The sequence below is a fragment of the Canis lupus genome, chromosome 5, assembly GCF_003254725.2.
Source record: "Canis lupus dingo isolate Sandy chromosome 5, ASM325472v2, whole genome shotgun sequence".
Lineage (NCBI taxonomy): Eukaryota > Metazoa > Chordata > Mammalia > Carnivora > Canidae > Canis > Canis lupus.
This window is the reverse complement of record NC_064247.1, coordinates 40,762,049-40,782,085: the sequence shown is the minus strand read 5'-3', so window position 1 is coordinate 40,782,085 and position 20,037 is coordinate 40,762,049. Positions and strand designations below refer to the sequence as shown.

General features: G+C 45.2%; 1 protein-coding gene across 3 annotated transcripts in view; it reads left to right on the top strand.

Moving 5' to 3' along the window:
- The window catches only part of SLC47A1 (solute carrier family 47 member 1), a 36,839-nt gene that overhangs the window by 14,663 nt on the left and 2,139 nt on the right, over positions 1-20,037 (top strand). For 2 of the 3 annotated variants that reach the window (XR_003128223.3, XM_025428232.3), the window contains exons 7-16: positions 831-928; positions 1,189-1,286; positions 1,390-1,503; positions 1,587-1,654; positions 5,805-5,913; positions 6,025-6,100; positions 9,318-9,387; positions 9,657-9,789; positions 18,254-18,348; positions 19,227-19,296. Coding sequence is in view for 2 of the 3 variants with exons in the window: in XM_025428232.3 (XP_025284017.2) it covers positions 831-928; positions 1,189-1,286; positions 1,390-1,503; positions 1,587-1,654; positions 5,805-5,913; positions 6,025-6,100; positions 9,318-9,387; positions 9,657-9,789; positions 18,254-18,348; positions 19,227-19,296 (931 nt within the window). In the remaining variant the exon portion in view is untranslated. Of the gene's footprint in view, positions 1-830; positions 929-1,188; positions 1,287-1,389; positions 1,504-1,586; positions 1,655-5,804; positions 5,914-6,024; positions 6,101-9,317; positions 9,388-9,656; positions 9,790-18,253; positions 18,349-18,795; positions 19,200-19,226; positions 19,297-20,037 lie in introns of those variants that run through there. The other variant, XM_025428233.3, reaches the window with a different exon arrangement.

The window sequence follows — 20,037 nt, the reverse complement described above, 5'->3', positions numbered from 1 at the left end:
GGTCAGAAATTGAGGCTGCTTTTGGGGTGTGTGTGTGTGTGTGTGTGTGTGAGTGAGAAAGTGTCGGCAGTCCCCCAGATGAGAGGGAGCTTTTGTGTTTGTTGATACGACTGCAAACAGCAAGATGTCACATGGTCTGATTTCAGAGAGCCGGCTTTCTCAGAGAGTGAAAAAGCAGCAGTCGTTCAGAGATGGGGCCGGGGTGACAGTTGGCAGCTGGGAGAAGTAGGAGCACTTCCTGTGAGCGTCACAGCTGGCTTTGTCACATCTGCACCTCTGTCCCTGATGCTTGATGGTTGAGGATGCCCAGTGGGCAGCTTGGTGCCTCCCCAGCCCGGGTCATTTGTGTCCTCCGCCTGCCGTCTTAGGCTGAGATGCCAGGCGGCCTGGACTGTTCTGCTCTGTACGTCTGAGCAGAGCCAGGTGTGATGGAGTCGTCCTCCCACTCCAGCCTCGTGAGGTCATCTTAGATTTTCTTAGGTCACTGAACTTTCCGTTCGGTCGAGAAAGTGCTGAGCTTTTCACCCACTGTCCCGTGTGGAAGGGGACTGGTTTATACCCTGTCCCCACCAGTCCTTGCACTCTGGGAGGTGAGCCACCTGTCTTCCTGCCTCTCCGCTGCCTTCTCATCTCCTGCCTGTGTCCCCGTGGCCAGAGCTGCGTGCTTCACGCCCCTGGGAGGAGGAGAGGGTAGGAGGCAGGAAGGTAGGAGCAGTGACATGGACATCCAGGTAGGTCGTCAACGGCGGCTTGCCACGCATGCGTGTATGGGGAGAAGGCAGCAGTCCTGCTGCTTGGTCTCCAGCGTGGGGTGTGGTCTCTCATTTCAGGGAATTGTCCTGCCCCAGATCCTAACCGGAGTAGCAGCCAACCTTGTCAATGCCGTCATCAACTATCTGTTTATTTATCAGCTGTATCTTGGGGTGATGTGAGTCCAGCTGATTCTTGGGATGGGGAAAGGAATGACCTGCATGTGGCTTTTCCAGAGAGGGATGGGAGGGTTGGGGTGGGGGAGACCTAGACCTGGTGAGGCATCCATATGTGGTCCTCTCCCTGGGCCACACTGGAATATACTGTCTGGGGTGGAGAGTGAGGCTGCTCCGGGAAGAAGATGTGTTTAGGGCTTCTGCAGAGTTCCCAGCAGGATGGAAGACGGGGTCCTCCCCTCACTGGGACCGTTCTTCCCAGGGGGTCAGCGCTGGCAAATATGATTTCCCAGTTCACCCTGGCACTGGTCCTCTTCCATTACATCATTTCGGGGAAACTGCATGAAGCTACGTGGGGAGGTAAAGACTGCCATCTGTCTTCCATGTTGGACATGGGTTTTGTGTTGGGTTGACGTCCAACCCAACCACTCATGGTGTTAATACTTCTGTGTCCCCACTGCAGGGTGGTCCCTTGAGTGTCTACAGGACTGGGCCTCCTTTTTCAACCTGGCCATCCCCAGCATGCTCATGCTGTGCATGGAGTGGTGGGCCTACGAGATTGGGAGCTTACTGAGTGGTCAGTGTGGGGACAGGTGGTGATGGCTGCTGTGAACATGGGCCCCTTCCAGGAACACAGTGTCAGCTGCCTCTCTCTACCAGGTATCCTCGGCATGGTGGAGCTGGGAGCCCAGTCTGTCGTGTATGAACTGACTGTCATTTTATACATGGTGAGTGAGTGGGAGCCAGTCATGGGGAGGTGCTAGGTGTTCCCCTTGAAAAAAAAAAGTCCCAGGAATGACCATAGGCATTTATCACATGAGTAGGGTTTTTTTTTTTTTTGTAAAGATTTTATTTATTTATTCATGAGACACACAGAGACAGGAAGAGACATAGGTAGATGGAGAAGCAGGCTCCTCATGGGAGCCCAATGTGGGACTTGATCCCCAGACCGGGATCATGCCCTGAGCCGAAGGCAGATGCTCAACTGCTAAGCCACCCAGGCATCCCATGTGAGTAGTTTTTAAAATGATTTGTGAAAATAAAATTTCATCCCAGAACCAGGGAGGGTCCATTTGGAATGATGGGGTCTTGCCTGTGAGCTGAGGGGAGTTGGGAAGAATGAATTGTTCAGCGCTGGTCATACACGTCTTAGCGCGATTCAGATCTGAATGATTGGCTTTGATTGCCACACTGGCCAAACATGAAGAAGCTTTTCCAGTTGTCAAACACAAAGGCCTTGGGGACAGGTGGGGGCACAAAGGGCGATGGCCCTGGGCGCATGGCAAGAGGAGCCTAGCTCCTCATGTCTCCCCAAGTTCTATTCCTGCCTGGGTCTGATGGTTCTTAAGCTCAATGTGATCGATCACTCCTAGGTTAGACCCCAAAGACAGGGAAGCAGGGTCTCTAGCAGATACTTGTATCCAAGCCCACAGCAGCGTTATTCGTGATAGCCAAAAGGTGAAAGAACTCAAGTGACCATCAACAGACGGAAAAGCAGCTGGTGGTCTGTGTGTACGATGGAATATTATCCAGCCTTGGAAAAGAAGCAGATTTTGATGTGCCAGAGAAGAATCCCAGTTGTTAGAGGCTTTCCTTTAACTTTGTTTCATTGAAAGCAGCAACTGGAAATTCTGAAGGGCTTTCATCTCTAGCAAGTGCCACTTCAGAAAGGGAAAATTGTAAGCCGAAGGGGACAGAAGCTGGCATATGTGCTTTGTCATGGTTTGTGGTGTTAATGCTTAGAATCCCCCTGCCCTGCCTTGAGGTTGGTTATGTTAAAAATTTATATAAAACATGTCTTTCCTATTTTTTAAAAGATTGATTTTAGAGAACGTGGGGTTGGGGGTGGTGGTGAGAGGGGTGGGGAAGAGGGAGAGAGAATCTCAGGCAGACTCCATGCTGAGCATGGGGCTCAATCTCAAGACCTCAAGATCAGGCCAGATCCAAAACTAAGAGTCAGATGCTGAACTGTGCTGTCCAGGCACCCCCGTATTTCCTTTTTTTTTTTTTTTTTTTAAGAATCATTCTCTTGAGGACCTATGCTTTTTGTTTTTGCTTTCATTCTGTTCTCAGCAGAATTTTTAAACCTATATTTGTCACTTCAACACTTGATATTTTATATCCTTTTTAAATTCCAGTAAGTTCAGTAACTATATCCGAATCAAAATGCTTACCAGTTGTATCACTGCGCACATAATTTTTCAGTCTCTTGGAGAATATTTATTTTCTAATGTTTCAAAATTATGAACACTACTTCAGAGATGCTTGAGGACAAAGTATCTTTATATACTTGTTTCTTTCTTTCTTTTTTAAGATTCTATTTATTTATTCATGAGAGAGACAGAGAGAGGCAGAGACACAGGCAGAGGGAGAAGCAGGCTTCCTGAGGGGAGCCTGATGCGGGACTCAATCCCAGGACCCCAGGATCACGTCCTGGGTTAAAGGCAGACGCTCAACCATTGAGCCACTCAGGCATTCATCCCTACCTGATTGTTTCTTTAGGATAAATTCCTAAAATGGAAATTTAATTACAGTTATTAAGTCTTTGTTTTTTAAAGATTTTATTTAGTTATTTGAGAGAGAAAGAGCACAAGCAGGGGGAGAGGGAGAGGGAGAGGGAGAAGCAGACTCCCTGTGGGAGTCTGATCCCAGGACCCTGGGGTCATGACCCGAGCCAAAGGCAGATACTTAGCCAGCTGAGCCACCTAGATGCCCTCAGTTTTAAGTCTTTTGCATATATTGATATATGCTTTCCAATAGGCTTATGAGAATTTACATTTGTATTTTTTTTAATTTTTATTTATTTATGATAGTCACAGAGAGAGATAGAGAGGCAGAGACACAGGCAGAGGGAGAAGCAGGCTCCATGCACTGGGAGCCCGACGTGGGATTCGATCCCGGGTCTCCAGGATCGCGCCCTGGGCCAAAGGCAGGCGCCAAACTGCTGTGCCACCCAGGGATCCCTACATTTGTATTTTTTTAATCAGAGGAGGGATTTATACCCTTTACTTCTCTTCCTCAGCTGTTTATATTTTGCCCCATTCCCTTGTGCTATTGATTAATCTATGTATCCATTACCTCTATAATCTCTATTCAAATATTATCTGTTCTGATAATGTCCTTTAAAATGATTTTTCTCCTGGAACTAAAGTGTTATGCAGCTGCTTTGTTTTTTTAAAGATTTAATTATTTGAGAGAGAATGTGTGTAAGCAAGGGGAGGGGCAGAGGAAGAGAACCTCCAGCAAACTCAATGCTGGGTGCAGAGCCGACAGTGGTAGGGGGGTGGGCTGGGTTCCCCGCCCCATCCCATGACCTGAGCTAAAACTAAGATTCTGAGGCTCCACCACCTGAGCCACCCAGGCGCTCCTAACGTGTTACGCTTCTTTAGTGCCCTTTAATCTGGAACATATCCCCAGCCATTCTTTCTTGACCTTGACGTTTTTGAAGTACAGGGGCCACTTTACACAGACTTCCCTCGAGTTGTCATAGCTGACACTTCCTTGTGAGTAGTTTGAATCTGCATGCATTTTTGGCAGGAATACTACAGATGGGTCCCTGTGTGCTTCTGGCAAGTTCGGTCAGGAGGCAGGTGATACGGATTTGTTCCATGACTGGTGATATTAACTGATTTCTTGGTTGAGGTGGTGTCTCCTGGGTTTCTCCATCACTGAGTTACTCTCTTTAAAGCCCTTTGTAATTGATAAATAATTGGTTGGGGAGCTGTTGGCTCCCACTGGTGAGTTTCCAGGCAGGGACTCAGTCTTGTAGGGTCTCAGATCGGTGAGATTTCTGTAGTCCTGCCCATAAGGCAAGATTCATGTTTCAAAGGGTGATGACTTTTTTTTTTAAATTAATACTAATTTCTCAAGTGGTAAATTTATAGCTACTAGTAGTGACTGATTTCTATTGAATAATTACTACACGTGAGGCATTGTTCTCAGCAGCTAGCATATATGGACTCATCAAATCCCCACTGTAACCCTAGGAGGTAGGCTCTGTTACAAGTTCCTATTCACTGACAAAATAACTGTGGGCAAGAGAGGGTGAGTAATTTGCTGAGGGTCATACAGCTGATAAGTGGCTTAGCCAGGACTTGAACCCAGGCGGTGGAGCTTCAAAATTCCCATTCCTAACCACAATGCCATTTTGCCTTTCTGGATCTGCTTTAGCACCATGTTTCTAATCCTGCCCCTCCTTGCCCCCCGCCCCCCCCGCCGCGAGCTAGCCTGCTATCAGCCTGATACATATCTTTCTGTTCTTAAGTTCCTTTAACCCAACATTTTGGGGAAGGAGCGGGGAGGCCACCGTTTTAGGATTTTTTTTTTGTAAGATTTTATTTATTTATTAATGAAAGACACAGAGGCAAAGACATAGGCAGAGGGAGAATCAGGCTCCTTGCAGGGAGCCTGATGGCAGGACTCTATCCCAGGACCCGGGATCATGATTTGAGCCGAAGGCAGATGCTCAACCACTGAGCCACCCAGGTGCCCCTAGGATTCTGACTTTTAAACTTGATCCATTGATGGTCTTTCAGAACAGACTTAGCTTGGACTCCTGGCAGTCCATTCATCTTCACATATGCTGAAGGAAGAATGTGGTCATACAGGATCCTCCCATTTCAGAAGCCATGCACAAAAGCCCAGTGAGTAATGCAGTCTCACATTAGCCTTGGGGGCACCCAGCTCAACAGAAGGAATATTGGAGATTAGCAATTGCGGATTAGCAATTAGAACTTGTAGTGCTGAGTTTTACCAAGGTGTGCTGCAGGATCTACTAGGTTGAGCCAAGAGGCAGGGCTGCTTCTCGGCTTCTGCTCTTTCTTTCCTTTTCATTATTGTATGCTTCTTTTTTCATTATTTTTTCTCTTTTCATTTTAGATACCTTCAGGTTTCAGCATGGCCGCCAGCGTCCGAGTAGGGAATGCATTGGGTGCTGGAAACATCGAGCAGGCCAAGAAGTCCTCAGCTGTCGCCCTGCTGGTCACAGGTGCTTAGACTCTCCAGTCTGTGACTCACCTGAGCGGTCTTGGCATGGGAAGCCCAGCTTCCCGTCCCCTCCTTTCTCACTGTGCTGTCTCTCTGCCATTTTTACCTCTAGGATTCTTTGCTGTAACCTTTTGTGTCGTGATGTTAGGCTGTAAGGATCTCGTGGGGTTCATTTTCACTACCGACCGGTGAGTGCAGAGATTTTCTTGAAATGTGAAATCTACGGTAATGAAATGGTTAGGTAGGTGATTTCGCGCTGGGCTTCCTGGGAGTGCTGCACTGTGGAGGGTCACCAAGCCATTTGCAAGATGTGAACATGGAGAACAGAGAAACCCACTGATGTTACCTGGGAAGAACTGATTAGCTATAGGAGGCAATTTATCATCTAGAATGCCAGTGTATTGGGCACAGGGAGTAATATATGCTACTAGTGATCAGGATATACGTGTATCTTAAGGAAACCCTTTTTGGGTACCATTAATTACATTTCCAGTTAATGATTTTGTTTCCAATGACAAGAATTATTTAGTATCTCAGAATCTGCCTAAGTGCCTGGCGTGTACAAGTTGTGTAATACACTCATCAAATCAAATTGAAGTTAAGCTCTCCCTAATGAGTTGTCTCAAAAATTCACATTATCAGGCTGATTATTGAGAAGAACTCTTGTAAGGGATGGGTCCGGTCCGCTCTGTGGTTTGCGGGTTTGGATTGATTGGTTGCCTTTTTTTTTTTTTTTTTAAGATTTTATTTATTTTTTCATGAGAGACACAGAGAGAGGGGCAGAGACAGGCAGAGGGAGAAGCAGGCTCCCTGTAGGGAGCTTGATGTGGGACTTGACCCCAGGACTCCAGGATCATGACATGAGCCAAAGGCAGACCTCAACCGCTGAGCTACCCAGGTGCCTGGGATTGGTTGCTTTCATCAGTGAGGATGGCTGGTGTGTTTTGGCTATGTGCATATATTGCAAGGAAACCTCTGATTTGGGATTCTTTTATCAACAATTATAAAATGTAAAATTAACTTTTCCTTCATGGATTTAAAAAGCAAGTGGTGGACAGAACTGCCTCATAGTCCACTCTTTAGGTATTTGTCTTTTGACCTTTTCTTTTGTTTAAAAGTGTACATATTTATTTGAGAGAGAGAATGAGTGGGAGGGGCAGAGAGAGAGGGAGAGAGAATCTCCAGCACTCTGTATTTAGCACTGAGCCCAACACAGGGCTCGATCTCACAACCTTGACATCACAACCTGAGCCGAAACCAAGACTCTGATGCTCAACCAGCTGAGCCACCTAGGCGCCCCTGTCTTTTGACTTCTGGTGTTGGGTTGTCCTCTTTCAGCCTCAGCCATTTCACTGTGGGGAAATACAATGTCTAAGTGTTTCTCACTTCAGAGTGAGTGGAAAGGCAACCAGAAATCATTCTGGTTTTCTTGCAAAGGAATCAGAATTAACATCATCAGGCTTGTATCCCGTGCTGATGGTGTTAGTAGGAACATGGCAGGTGTTTGATCCTGAGTCTGTCTCCTTCCAGAAACCATGCAAGGCAGGCAAACGCTTGGAAAAACAAAAGGCCCGCAAACCATATCTTTGATGATATTAGGGGGACAGAATAATCACAATATCAAATTATTTATGAGCTGGTCGGGATCAGCTAAAACTGGTAGAATTGGTGATGCAAATTCTAACAACACACAGACACCTAACCTAATCAAAGAGGAAAAAGCGGAGAGAGCTCCTCAACACAAAGTAAGAGGAGGGGAATATTTGAAAAAGAAACAATTTTTTTTAAGCCATGAGAGACTAGTTTGCATGACTTGTGAGTAAAGTATTATTATTATTATTATTTTAATAAAAATTTTAAAATATTTTATTCATTTATTCATGAGAGACACAGAGAGAGAGAGAGAGGCAGAGACACAGGCTCCATGCAGGGAGCCCGATGCGGGACTCAATCCAGGGACTCCAGGATCACTCCCTGAGCCAAAGGCAGGCACTCAACCACTGAACCACCCAGGCGTCCCTTGTGAGGAAATTAAAAAAAAATCTGGAAGGAATAAAAAATCTTCTAGGAAAATAATGTACCAAAATGTACCTTGGAAAACGATTTCCTTAGAAGAAATAAAAATGTATTTTAAAATCTCAAAAAGCACTAATCCCTGGGAGCTTCAAAGGAGAATTTTATAAAACCTTTAAAATATAATTCAGTGTTGTCAAACTGTTGCAGAGACCAGAAAAAAGAAAATACAACCGAAAATCTGTACCGAAAATCTGACAAAGTTTGTACCATAAAAAAGTTGCAGAACAGTCTCACTTATTAATACCAATCTTAAAATCCAAAATAAGGTATTAGTGGAAAGAATTCAGCAGCATATAGAAGATAACACCTTTTGATAGAATATAAAAGTGAAGATAATATATCAGGTGGAAAAGTCAAGTTGCGGAACATCATGTAGAGAATGCCAGGACATGAAATGACAGAAACTAGAAGAAGATAAGAGAATGCATTTGTATCTGTCCTGGACAAGTAAGTATGGACAATACTAATGGTTGTTGCCTTATCTGGGGGAGGTGGTAATGGGTGGGCTGGGAACAGAGAGGAAGTCAGATTTTTCTCGTTATCTTTTTCATGTTGTTGGATTTCTGTTAACCATTGCATATGTTACCTATTCAAAAAATAAAATTGAATTTGAAGAAGAACTGTGGTTCTGTCTTTTTTTTTTTTTTTTTTTGGAGAGGGGAGGGGACAGATCATCTTGTTCAGTGCTGGACTTCTTGTTTTTTTAATTCACTCAACAAATACTTATTGCCAGACAATGTTCTGGGTTTCATTTGTTAATCACTCAGGAGTATTATGGAATTTTTATTATTATTATTATTTATTTTTGCCTCACTGGGTTAGTGGCAGCATTTTCTCATTTCTCTTCAAGTGTAGGCGTCATAATCGAAGTCTCTAGCTGTAGAGGTTAGGGACTATTTTTAGGCACCAAGGAGAATTCTGTAAACTGTTATCTATGGCCTTTGTAATTTGCCCACCTTGCTTCCACAGAGAACCTTAACCACTCCGCTGTGCATGCTTCATCCAGACACACGGAGAGAAAGGTGTGGAATCATGTTAAAAGAAGGATGGTGTTATAATCCAAGTTTTATTTTTTTATGGGGGCAGTGGAGCACCTAATCATTTGATTTAACTATCTCCATCGACCAAATGGACTGAATATTTCTTCTGAAAGTCATGAGATGCATTGTAGGGTTGTTTTTCCCTATGGGCCAAGCAACGGGAGGATTGTCCCCAAATTGGGCTTGTTGGCTGGAATGCCTGAGCCAAATGCCATCCCCTGCATCAGAGTCTGCTTTTTCCCCCCACATGTCTGTCTCCTGATCACTATGTGTTTTCTTTTCCTAACAGAGAAATCATTGTTCTAGTGGCTCAGGTGATTCCAATCTCTGCTGTTTCCCATCTGTTTGAAAGTCTTGCTGTAAGTATGGTGGAATTATTCCCTTCAAGCACCTTTATGATCTGTGTGTTTCTTCTGATGGTGGTAAATTAAAAGAGAAAAGAGCAATTGGGGTGGGGCAGGTAGGTGAGGCTGAATATTTTTAGCATATTTGCTTGACAAGAATACACTGGCACATGATGTGATGATGGACTTTAAGTCTGAGTCCCCTGGGATGGGGAGTGCTCAGGGTTGGGAATCTTTGAGAAGCCTCAGCAGTGTTCTCACTGATAAATGTTATCTACCTACAGTGCACAAGTGGTGGCATTCTGCGGGGAACTGGCAACCAGAAGGTTGGGGCCATTGTCAATGCCATTGGGTATTATGTGATTGGTCTCCCTGTTGGGATTTCGCTGATGTTTGCAACCAAACTGGGAGTGATTGGTAAGTATTACCCAGGGGAAGGCATATCTGTTTTACTCCTGGGCCCCAGAAATGACTGTTGGCACCTGCAGGCTTCTTCTGGTGACTTGGCTCTGAAACTTTGGAACTTGTGCACATTCATTATGTACTTGCCTGTCAGAAAGAGCAGGGAGTGGAGTGGGCAGGATGTAGCCAGGGCCCAAGGCTCTAGGTTCATGCCTCTTTTACCCTGCCAAGCCCTCTTCTACACTGACCTACTCAAGCAGAGCAGGATGACCTTTCTACTCCTCTCCCTGTCTTGTGTCATCAAGTTGTCACTTCTTCGAAGTTGGTGACAGCAGGGGTGTAGTTCTGTCCATTGGTGACAGCCCTTTGATGGTGAGACCCTGAGAGTGAGGCTTTAGGACTAGTTGAGGCCATTATAAACTGGCCATACTGGAGTATTCGGGGAGAGTCAGAAGAAGCCCTGGGTCAGCCTTGGTGTGATCCTTCAGAACCTCTGACAGCATACGTAGCATGCTGGCTGTATACATCCTAGAGCATCCACGCCCTGTGGCTGAGCCCACACAACACCTAGAGCTGTGCTCTTGATATCACCTTCATTGCCATTCTGTACCCTCTACTGCCCTCCTGCTATGACCTTTTAAGCCATGTGTCTTGCAGGTCTCCCCACAAGGGTATGGGTGTGATGTGTATAAACATCACAGAAGGAAGGCACAGGGGTACTGGGGGAGACCCTTTATCACCTTACCACCTTTGGAAGAAAGAACTCAATCCACAGGATCTGGAATTAACAGAGCTAATCTTTCAAAGAGAAAGTACGGAAACAAATGACTGCCCAGTTTTGGTTTCTAAAATAATAATTTGGAATACATGGGCAGTTCATAAATGATTATCTTAAAACCTAAATACATTATCTTTGGGTGAAGTAGTGATGGACTTGAGTGTGGCTCATTTTTATCCATCAGTACTTGGCAGGCTCGGAGTGGTGAGAAGTCATCTGATACCTAGAGTGAACTTCCCATCCCATTAGGCTGCATGTTGTTCTCAAGTTCAATAATATTTTATGAAAAATATTGGAGATGTTCAAAGGATGGAGTTGCCAATGCAAAGTTCACTGGACTTTCATCAATCATGTGCAGAAAATTACTTAGCTGAGTCTCTGGCATTACTCATATTTTGGATTTGCCATTGGCATAGCTAAGAAAAATATTGGAGGAATCCACTTAAAAATATGGATCTGTCTGTGGTCCCAGTGCTGTATGAGGCCCGGCCCACTTGTTCATTTGACAAAAGCAAACCTGATTTGTACAAAGTAGAGGGAGTTAAGAATCACTTAAAAGAAGTGCTGTGGAGATGCCACGCCTGGGTAGTTCAGTCAGTTAAGGTCTGCCTTTAGCTCAGGTCATGATCCCAGGGTCCTGGGATTGAGCCCCTGCTCAGTGGGGAACCTGCTTCTCCCTCTCTCTCTGTCCCTCCCCTCTAGTCATGCTCTCTCTCTCTTAAATAAATTAATTTTTTAAAAAATGCTCTGATACAAACTTCTAGTTATAAAGTAAGTCTTGGGAGTGTAATGTGCAGCACAGTGGTTATAGTTAATAATACTATATCACATGTTTGAAGGTTACTAAGGGAGTAGATCTTAAAAGTCTTCATCCTCAGAAAAAGAACCTTGTAAGTCTGTGGTGAAAGATACCAAGATTTACTGTGATCATTTTATAGAATATACAAATATTGAATCATGATGTTACACACTTGAAACTAGTATATCAGTTGTATCTCAGTTTTAGTTTATTATTTAAAGATTTTATTTATTTATTAACGAGAGACACACAGAGAGAGAGAGAGAGAGGCAGAGACACAGGCAGAGGGAGAAGCAGGCTTCCTGCAGGGAGCCCGATGTTGGACTCAATCCCTGGACTTGGGATCGCGACCTGAGCCTAAGGCAGGGGGCTCAACCACTGAGCCACCCAGGCATGCCTTATATCTCAATTTTTAAAATGTTGGGAACTCTGAGTCGATGAGGGTTCTGTGAGAACATTGTAGTTAATCCCTGCCACCCACCTCTCCCAGGAAAAAAAAGGTGCATAATACTAACTGGTTTTTAATATTGTGGCACCATTGGCAGGGGATGCAGTATACCTACCCAGGATGCTCAGAGGAGCATCAGTATGCTACAGGCTCTCATGGGCAGCTCCAGCAAATCATAAAGGTCATCCTAATTCCCTGGGAGGCTTTTTCAAATACATTCCTAGGTCTTGCCTACGAGATTCTCCTACTCCTACTGTTTTGGGGTTCCTAGGTTGAGTTGAACAGAAATCTTTTAAATGGTATCTAGTGAAATTGCTGGAAATCTAAGAATTACACCTGGGGATAGCTGGTTATTTTCTGTTTAGGGTGGTTAGGATAAGCTTGTAGTTTCTATGGATTGGGAACACTGGATTTATGTAAATGGAGGCTTTCTCTCTCAAGTCCAGAAAGCCTCCATATATATATTTATATATATATTTACATTTGTGTACATATATACACACATATATACAAATGTATATATACATATACGTATACATTTATGTATATATAAAAATACATATTTTTGCTTTTGTTTTTCATGGAAATGGCCAGTGGCCATTAACTTTACTCATCTAAATGTTGGGCTGATCTCTCTGGAAACATGTGATGGGGGCGAATGGTATCAAGAAGCAGATCTGTAAACTTTGCACCAAATCTGTCTACCTGCATCTTAAAGCACAAGTCTGGTCTAGCTACGTTGCCCTTGCCCAGATCTAGATGAGCTGAGAAAATGAACAAAACCCAGCCAAGTTGGAAAAGCAAAGGCCATTTATTTTGAGCTTGCTCCAACAAGGGATGTGGCCCCCACATCGCTGGAGTTTTGGCAGAGACCCAGGGCAGGCAGAAGAGTAGGAGAACTTTGTGGTGGGGACAAGGGAAGAGTTTTGAGCACCCTGGAGGACACTGGTGGCCTAGGAAAGAGGTGGGCAGGAAGTCAGGGCATCTTGTGTGATTGGTCAGGGGTACAGGTTTGGTTTTCTCTGCTTGGCCCTAAGTTGGAAGCAGGCACAAAAATTAAGGAAGCTGTTTGTCCTTGATCATGTCCTGCCCATTCTGGTTCAACTGTTACAGAAGTTATTATTGAGCTCCCTGGAGTATCCCTAGAGATAGTCTGGCTTCTGGCAAGTCTGATGTGTAGCAGGCTGGCTTTTGGGTTGTTTATCATAGGTAGGGGGTTTCCTGGGTATGTTGCTGCAGGCAGTGAGTCATAGTTCTATTTTCACATACGGTGTGGCCATTGTTTCTCTATTCAGTGTCTCGGTCTCTTTTTCAGGGAAACCTAGAGACTCAGGGAATTCAGGAAAAACTAGAGGGGCCAGATCTTCACCACTTGGGATTATAAAATCATCTTCATAGTCAATCATATTGCAAGATCTTGAGTTTCTTGATGTTGGCCATCATGGCAGTCATCGCTGGGAAAGCGGCTGTGCAGAAGCATTTCAAGAGTTGGGGTAACATGTAACCAACCAGCACCATACCTCCTGATAGAATCCCTTCCCACGAAGTTCAGGAGCAGTTTTTCTCTGCTGTCTTTTCCACTAGATAAAATCTCCTGGCTAAAGATTGTGAAGAAGCTGTTTACGAAGATGTTGTGGGAAGGCAGCCTTAAGCTGCTAGTGGTCGGACCCTGGTGACCTTTTGCACACTGGTCAGTCCAGTAATGGGGGTGAAATCCCTAGACACAGCCTTTCAAGTTCCTAGTTCATAGGGTATAACCAATGTATCCCCAAGGGAGCCAACCATATGTTGTATCCAGTGTGCGCAAAGACTGTAGGGAGTACGTTTGGCCAAGGGAGCACCTTTCTACTTTTCCAGAAGATTGTGGGTGATGAGGACAGTATAGTATAGTTTTTGAGTAAGCGGTAGTATTCTACAGGGTTCTTTTATATGGTTCCCATAAAGCGTGGGTCTCAGTCACTTGATGTAAAATTTAGGATGTCTCAGGTTGGAAATGCAAAATCAAGCAGCTTTTTAGGGATGGTAAGGGCTATAGTTTTTCAGCAAGGAAATGCTTCAGTCTATCTGGAAACTAGGTATAGTATTCTGAAACGTATTTAAATCTCATGAAAGATGCCAGTGGCAGAAAATCCATCTGAAGGTGTTCGAAAGGCCCTTGAGGCCTGACTCCTGGCCATGTCAGCCATCATGGTCTCTCAAGGGTTATTTTGCTGACAGGTGACACATGACCTTAAAACAACCTCAGCTCTCTTTTTAAAAGTTTTCCCATCAAGGGATGCTGGAGTGGTTCAGTGGTTTAGCACCTGCCTTCAGCTCAGGGCGTGATCATGGAGTCCCAGGATCGAGTCCCATATCGGGCTCCCTGTGGGGAGCCTGCTTCTCCCTCTGCCTCTCTGTGTGTCTCTCATTAATAAATAAATAAAATATTTAAAAATAAGTAAAGTTTTCCCACCAATGTTGATTTAAAATACTAACCAACCTATCATGATTAATAGTTTCATGGAGAAACTTAGCTAATATCCATTTGAAATCCTTTCCTGCTACCAAGACATGGCCATCTTGATGATGCTACAGGTTACCTGAGTGAAGGGTACAACCAGACATTCTTTCTGTTCATCTTTTTCAAAATCAGAGGCTTAACATTGATGTTTTATAATGGCTTCTTTGAACCCTCCAGAGATGGAACTTTTGAGGCCTAAGATAAGATCAGAATATGGTTAAAGCAGCTTATCTGACATAATGATATGTGAGCTTCTCCTTTGGCTTCTACATTTTCTTGTTTGATGTGGGCCACAATCTTTTAGCCACCTGTCTGGGAAATAGAAGTGCATTTAAAAGTTGCTTGGGGAGACACCTGAGTGGCTCATTGGTTGCAGGTCTGCCTTCGGCTCAGGGAGTGATTATGCGCTGAGATTTTTTTTTTTAAATAAAATCATTTTTATTTATTTTATTTTTTTATGATAGTCACAGAGAGAGAGAGAGAGAGAGAGAGAGAGAGAGACCTAGGCAGAGGGAGAAGCAGGCTCCATGCCCCGAGAGCCCGACGTGGGATTCGATCCCGGGTCTCCAGGATCGCGCCCTGGGCCAAAGGCAGGTGCCAAACCGCTGCGCCACCCAGGGATCCCTGAGGTTTTAAAGATAAAAGATTTTAAGGATAAAATCTTTAAAAAAATAATAAATAAAATTTCCTTAGGGCACCTGGGTGGCATAGTTGGTTAAGCCTCCCAACTCTTGGTCTCAGTTTGTGGCTTCAGGGTCGAGCTCCATATTGGGCTCTGCACTCTGTGGAGTCTGCTTGGGGTTCTCTCACCCCCTCCCCCTGTCCCTCTCTCTCTCAAATAAATAACATCTTTTTGTAAAAAAAAAAAAAAAAAAAAAAAAAAGATGTTATTTATTTATTTATGAGAGACCCAGAAAGGCAGAGACACAGGCAGAGGGAGCAGCAGGCTCTCTGTGGGGAGCCCGATATGGGACTCAATCCCAGAACCCTGGGATCCCGCCCTGAGCCAAAGGCAGGGTTCACAACCACTGAGCCACCCAGGTGTTCACAGGTGTTCCTCTGTGAGTAGAATATTATCAGGTACAGTGTCAAGATCCTTGCCTGGGATCCGCATCCAGTATAATACAGGAGGGCAAGGTATATGCAGAGCAGATCCTCTGTGACTGAATAGAGGAGTCCTCTGGAACCTCAAAAGAGGTGGTAGTCCCTCTGGTATCACAATTCCCTCTGCCTATGACATTTTGCAGGAGTGGTATCACAGAGCAGGAAGGTGTGTTTCTTAGTCAAGGGCTCAAGGGTTATAGGTAAAGACTGGGAGACTGGGGGATCCCTGGGTGGCGCAGCAGTTTAGCGCCTGCCTTTGGCCCAGGGCGCGGTCCTGGAGACCCGGGATCGAATCCCACATCGGGCTCCCGGTGCATGGAGCCTGCTTCTCCCTCTGTGTCTCTGCCTCTCTCAATCTCTCTGTGCAACTATCATAAAAAAAAAAAAAAAAAAAAAAAAGACTGGGAGACTGGGAAAACCTATGCTTCTTTGAAATACCAACCACCTGTGTGGTGTGTTTAGCCTGAGGCAGAGGCTGGGCACAGGGGGCAGGGCTGCATGTGGAGAGTGGCTCGCGTCCAGCAGGCATTGATGAGGACCATCTCTATTTAAAGTTCATTCACCTAGAGTGTTTGACGGCCTGGCAGGATATTGAGTGCCTTTGCCATCCTTGAGCACTCGGTGATTTCAAATGACTTTTCTTTTTCCTGGTTTTTCTTTCCTAGGTGTCCCTTCTGTGTACAATATCTGCAAGCATGCTTGTAGTAGGTGGTTGGCTGGGGGTGGGGGGGCTCCCTCCAGCTGTCTCTCTGCAGAGCCCCACATTTACTTTGGGTCTGGTCTCATTTTTGTCCCAAATTCCTTTCAAACTGTTGCTGGGCACTGCTGTTCAGTGAAAAGGCTATTTTTCATACCAAGTTCTGTTATCATAGGAGGTCTCCAATTTCAAGTTTTTATTTTTTTAAGATTTTATTATTTATTTATTTGAGAGAGAAAGAGAGCACAAGTTGGGGAAGAGGAAGAGGGAGAAGCAAAATCCCTGCTGAGCAGGGAGCCTGATGTGGGGCTCGATCCCAGGACCCTGAGATCACGACCTGAGCTGAAGGCAGATGCTTAACCAACTGAGCCACCCAGGCTCCAATATCAGCTTTAATTTTCCCACTGACATAAGGAGACAAAAGGGCGGCTGTGATATCAGCACCTTCTCTGACTCCTGAATGGCAGTTAGGATGGGGGAAAAGGGGGAATGCTCTCTGGATCAAAGCTGGTCTTTGGAGACACAGGAGAACCTCATCTGGTTTTAGTGGTAACCTGCTGCGAAGTTGGTCCATGTGGATGCCAGTTGGGGGAGAACCACAAACTCATGGGTCTGTGGGATTAGTGGACACAACAGGTTTCTAGGGCCCGTGCCTGTGTCCTGGTCTCTGATTTCTTCCTCTGTGACAGACAACACTTTATAGAGCACAACAAACACCCCCCCCCAAAACAAAACAAAACAAAACAAAAAAACAAACCAGCACAAAACACAGCAAAAAGGATGAAAAGGAATGGCCTGATTCCACCAAGGATGCCAAACAAATGGAAATCAATGACAAGACCTGGCTACCAAACCAAAGAAGAAATAGCCAAGGAGCTCATTATAAAGAGATGGAGACCTGGCCCCCACTTAACCGTGTCCTCTTGGACTGCACACACCATGAGCAGAAAGGCACAGGAGCCCTCTGTGGGTACCACATCTGGTTGGAGGTGGGGGTCCATGGTGTGAGGTTGTGTAGGCCAGGTCTTGTGAGGCCTCCGTGATGAGCTGTGGAAATAAAGACCAACCAAATTTGAAAAGGCAAAGGCCATTTGTTTTGAGCTTGGTTTAGCAAGGAGTCTGCCACCATCACTTGAATTTTGGCAGAGATCCAGAGGCTGGCAGAGGGGTGGGAAAGCTTTGCAGTGGAATAAAGGGAGGGCTGAGGTGTGCCCCATGTCCTGGGGAAGCTGGAATAGAGCTAAGTAGAACTGGGGCACCCTGTGTGATTGGCCAGGGGTGCTCCGTTTGCTTCTCTCTGGTTGGGTCCTAAGTTGGAAGCAGGGACAAAAATTAGGGAAGGTGTCAATTGTTGATAAGTTGTGGCCATTTTGGGTCAATTATTGCAGAAATTATTATTTAGCTTCCTGATGTCCCAGGCTGGCTGCTTATTGTAGATAAGGGGTTGGTTTTCAGGACAGGTTGTCGGAGGCTGTGGATTAGAATTCTGTTTTATATAAGATCTGACCATTGCCCATTTATATATTCAGCTCTTCTGAATTGACCAAAGAAATCTTCCTCTCTTGGGGCCGTCCTCTGTGTCCTGTGTGGGCTTACCAGGTGGAGTGTGATGGTACCTAGAGATCGACAAGGCTCTTCTGGTCCTCCATTCCCACTCAGCCTCTCCATTTGTGTGGTCATCTGTCTGCTGATAACCCTGTCCTGGGAGCTCTAGAAGTCTGTGCCCAAAGCCAGTGAGAGCCTGCAGGAAGCACCAGGGGATAGAACTTACAAGCCTGCTAACTTTTGCATTTTGAGATGGTCACCCCCCTTTTTTGAGGAAAATAGGACATAGCAGTTTGGAAGTATAGTACTCTTAGAAACAGGAAATAGTCTTGGGAACTTCATTTCCTTAGAACTGGCACTTCTCTTAATAGTGAGGATCACAATGGCCAAAAATAGCCTCTGAGATCCACAACACTGGGCAGTGACTTGCCCTGGGCCTCCCAGGACCTTTTGGAAACCAAAGGAGAGAGAATGTGAGAGGTCTCTGGCTCACTGTGGGCTCTACCTCAGCCATGAATGCAGATTCTCAGAAGTGAGTTGGGAAGAACTTACTTAGGGGCTGCCGGTTTTCCATGGAATTAACCTCTGTTAAATATTTCCATTTCTAGGTCTGTGGTCAGGGATCATCATCTGTGCGATCACACAGTCTCTGTGTTTTCTAGGCTTTATTCTTCGGCTAAATTGGAAAAAAGCCTGCGAAGAGGTAACTATGCTCACTGCTGGCCAGTTAAAAGTTCCTGTCCTAGGGCAGCCTGGGTGGCTCAGCGGTTTGAGCGCCTGCCTTCGGCCCGGGGTGTGATCCTGGAGTCCCAGGATCAAGTCCCACGTTGGGCTTCCTGCATGGAGCCTGCTTCTCCCTCTGCCTGTGTCTCTGCCTCTCTCTCTCTGTCATGAATAAATAAATGAAACCTTAAAAAAAAGTTTCTGTCCTAGAAAACAATCGGCTCAGGTGTTCTTTCTCTCTCGCTGTCTCCTTTTTGAAGGGTCTTTCTCTTTTTATCACCAATGCTACTTTGTTGTTGCTGTTTTAGCTGCATCTAATTCAGATGTGAAGGGCCAGATGACCCTGGATTTATCCATTGAATAGAAAAATAGGGGTTCTTTTCTTCCTTGTATCCCATACTAAGTTATCACCCTCGTGTCTGAAAAGTCAATTTCAGGACAAGCTTTGGAACTGGAGAGAAAGGATGCCAGCAGTTTATCCTGATAACTGTATTTTATGATCCTCAAATATGTTACGAAGATACCTGTGTGCATCTGTGTCTCCAACTTGCTAGGGTCAGTGTGGGGTCTGAAAATAGATGGCAGATAAAGGAGATGAAGGGGAAAGAAGGGCCTATATGATCTTGGGACCTGCCTTCCCCCTTATCTGTGCTTTTCCATCCATCCTTCCCTACCCACTGACCCCCTGTCAATCTTTCAGAAAGATGACTCCATACTGGTAAACTGGAGCAGCTCCAATCACACGTCAGTTAAAGATACTGGCTTGGTTTTTTCCTAAACTGGGTGGTCAAATCAGGTATTTTATTAACATTATGGTAAATAAATCCTCGTGTATTTACTTTGAGTTTCGTCTTCTAGGCCCAGGTACATGCCAATCTGAGACTAAATACCACCCAGGATGGGACTTCTGCTGCCTGTCAGGACCCAGGTATGGAATAACTAATGGCCTCAGCTCTGCGCACAGGCCTGTCCCGCTGGTCCTGGAGGGGCTGTCGGTGAGATACAACTAGATTTGCTGCTGTGAGCTCCTGCTGAAGTACTCAGGCAATAAAGTTTCAGAAACAAATGATAAAGTAACACAAATGTGACATAAACAGAATTGCAAGTTTGTTTGCTTGGATTCCAGATATTAATAGACTACTATCGATGATTATAGACAATTGCAGGTCGCCAGTTCCTTGGCTGATTTATGGTACTCGTGTAAGCATTCCACAGGCTGGGTGATCTTGTGCGGTGAGCTTAATCTTGGAAATTGACTTCAGTATTTTTGTGTTAATGGGGTTCCCCTGCTCCCCAGGCAAGCATGCAGGTGGGCTTTACACAGATTATTATTTTTTAGTTTTTAAATAAAAAAAAAAGATTTTATTTATTCATGAGAGACACAGAGAGAGGCAGAGACAGGCAGAGGGAGAAACGGGCTCCCTGCAGGGAGCCTAATGTGGGACTCGATCCCAGGACCTCTGGATCATGCCCTGAGCTGAAGGCAGACTCTGAACTGCTGAGCTACCCAGGTGCCCCAGATTGTTTTTAACTGTTGCTTCTGGGAAGCATCATGAGAATGTGTGTATCATTTTTCTTCTGCCCAATTAGCAATCCTGACCCCAGCACCCCACCAAGATTCCCAGTTTCTCAAGCAGTTAGTGACCTACTCGTATTCATCCCTTCTTTA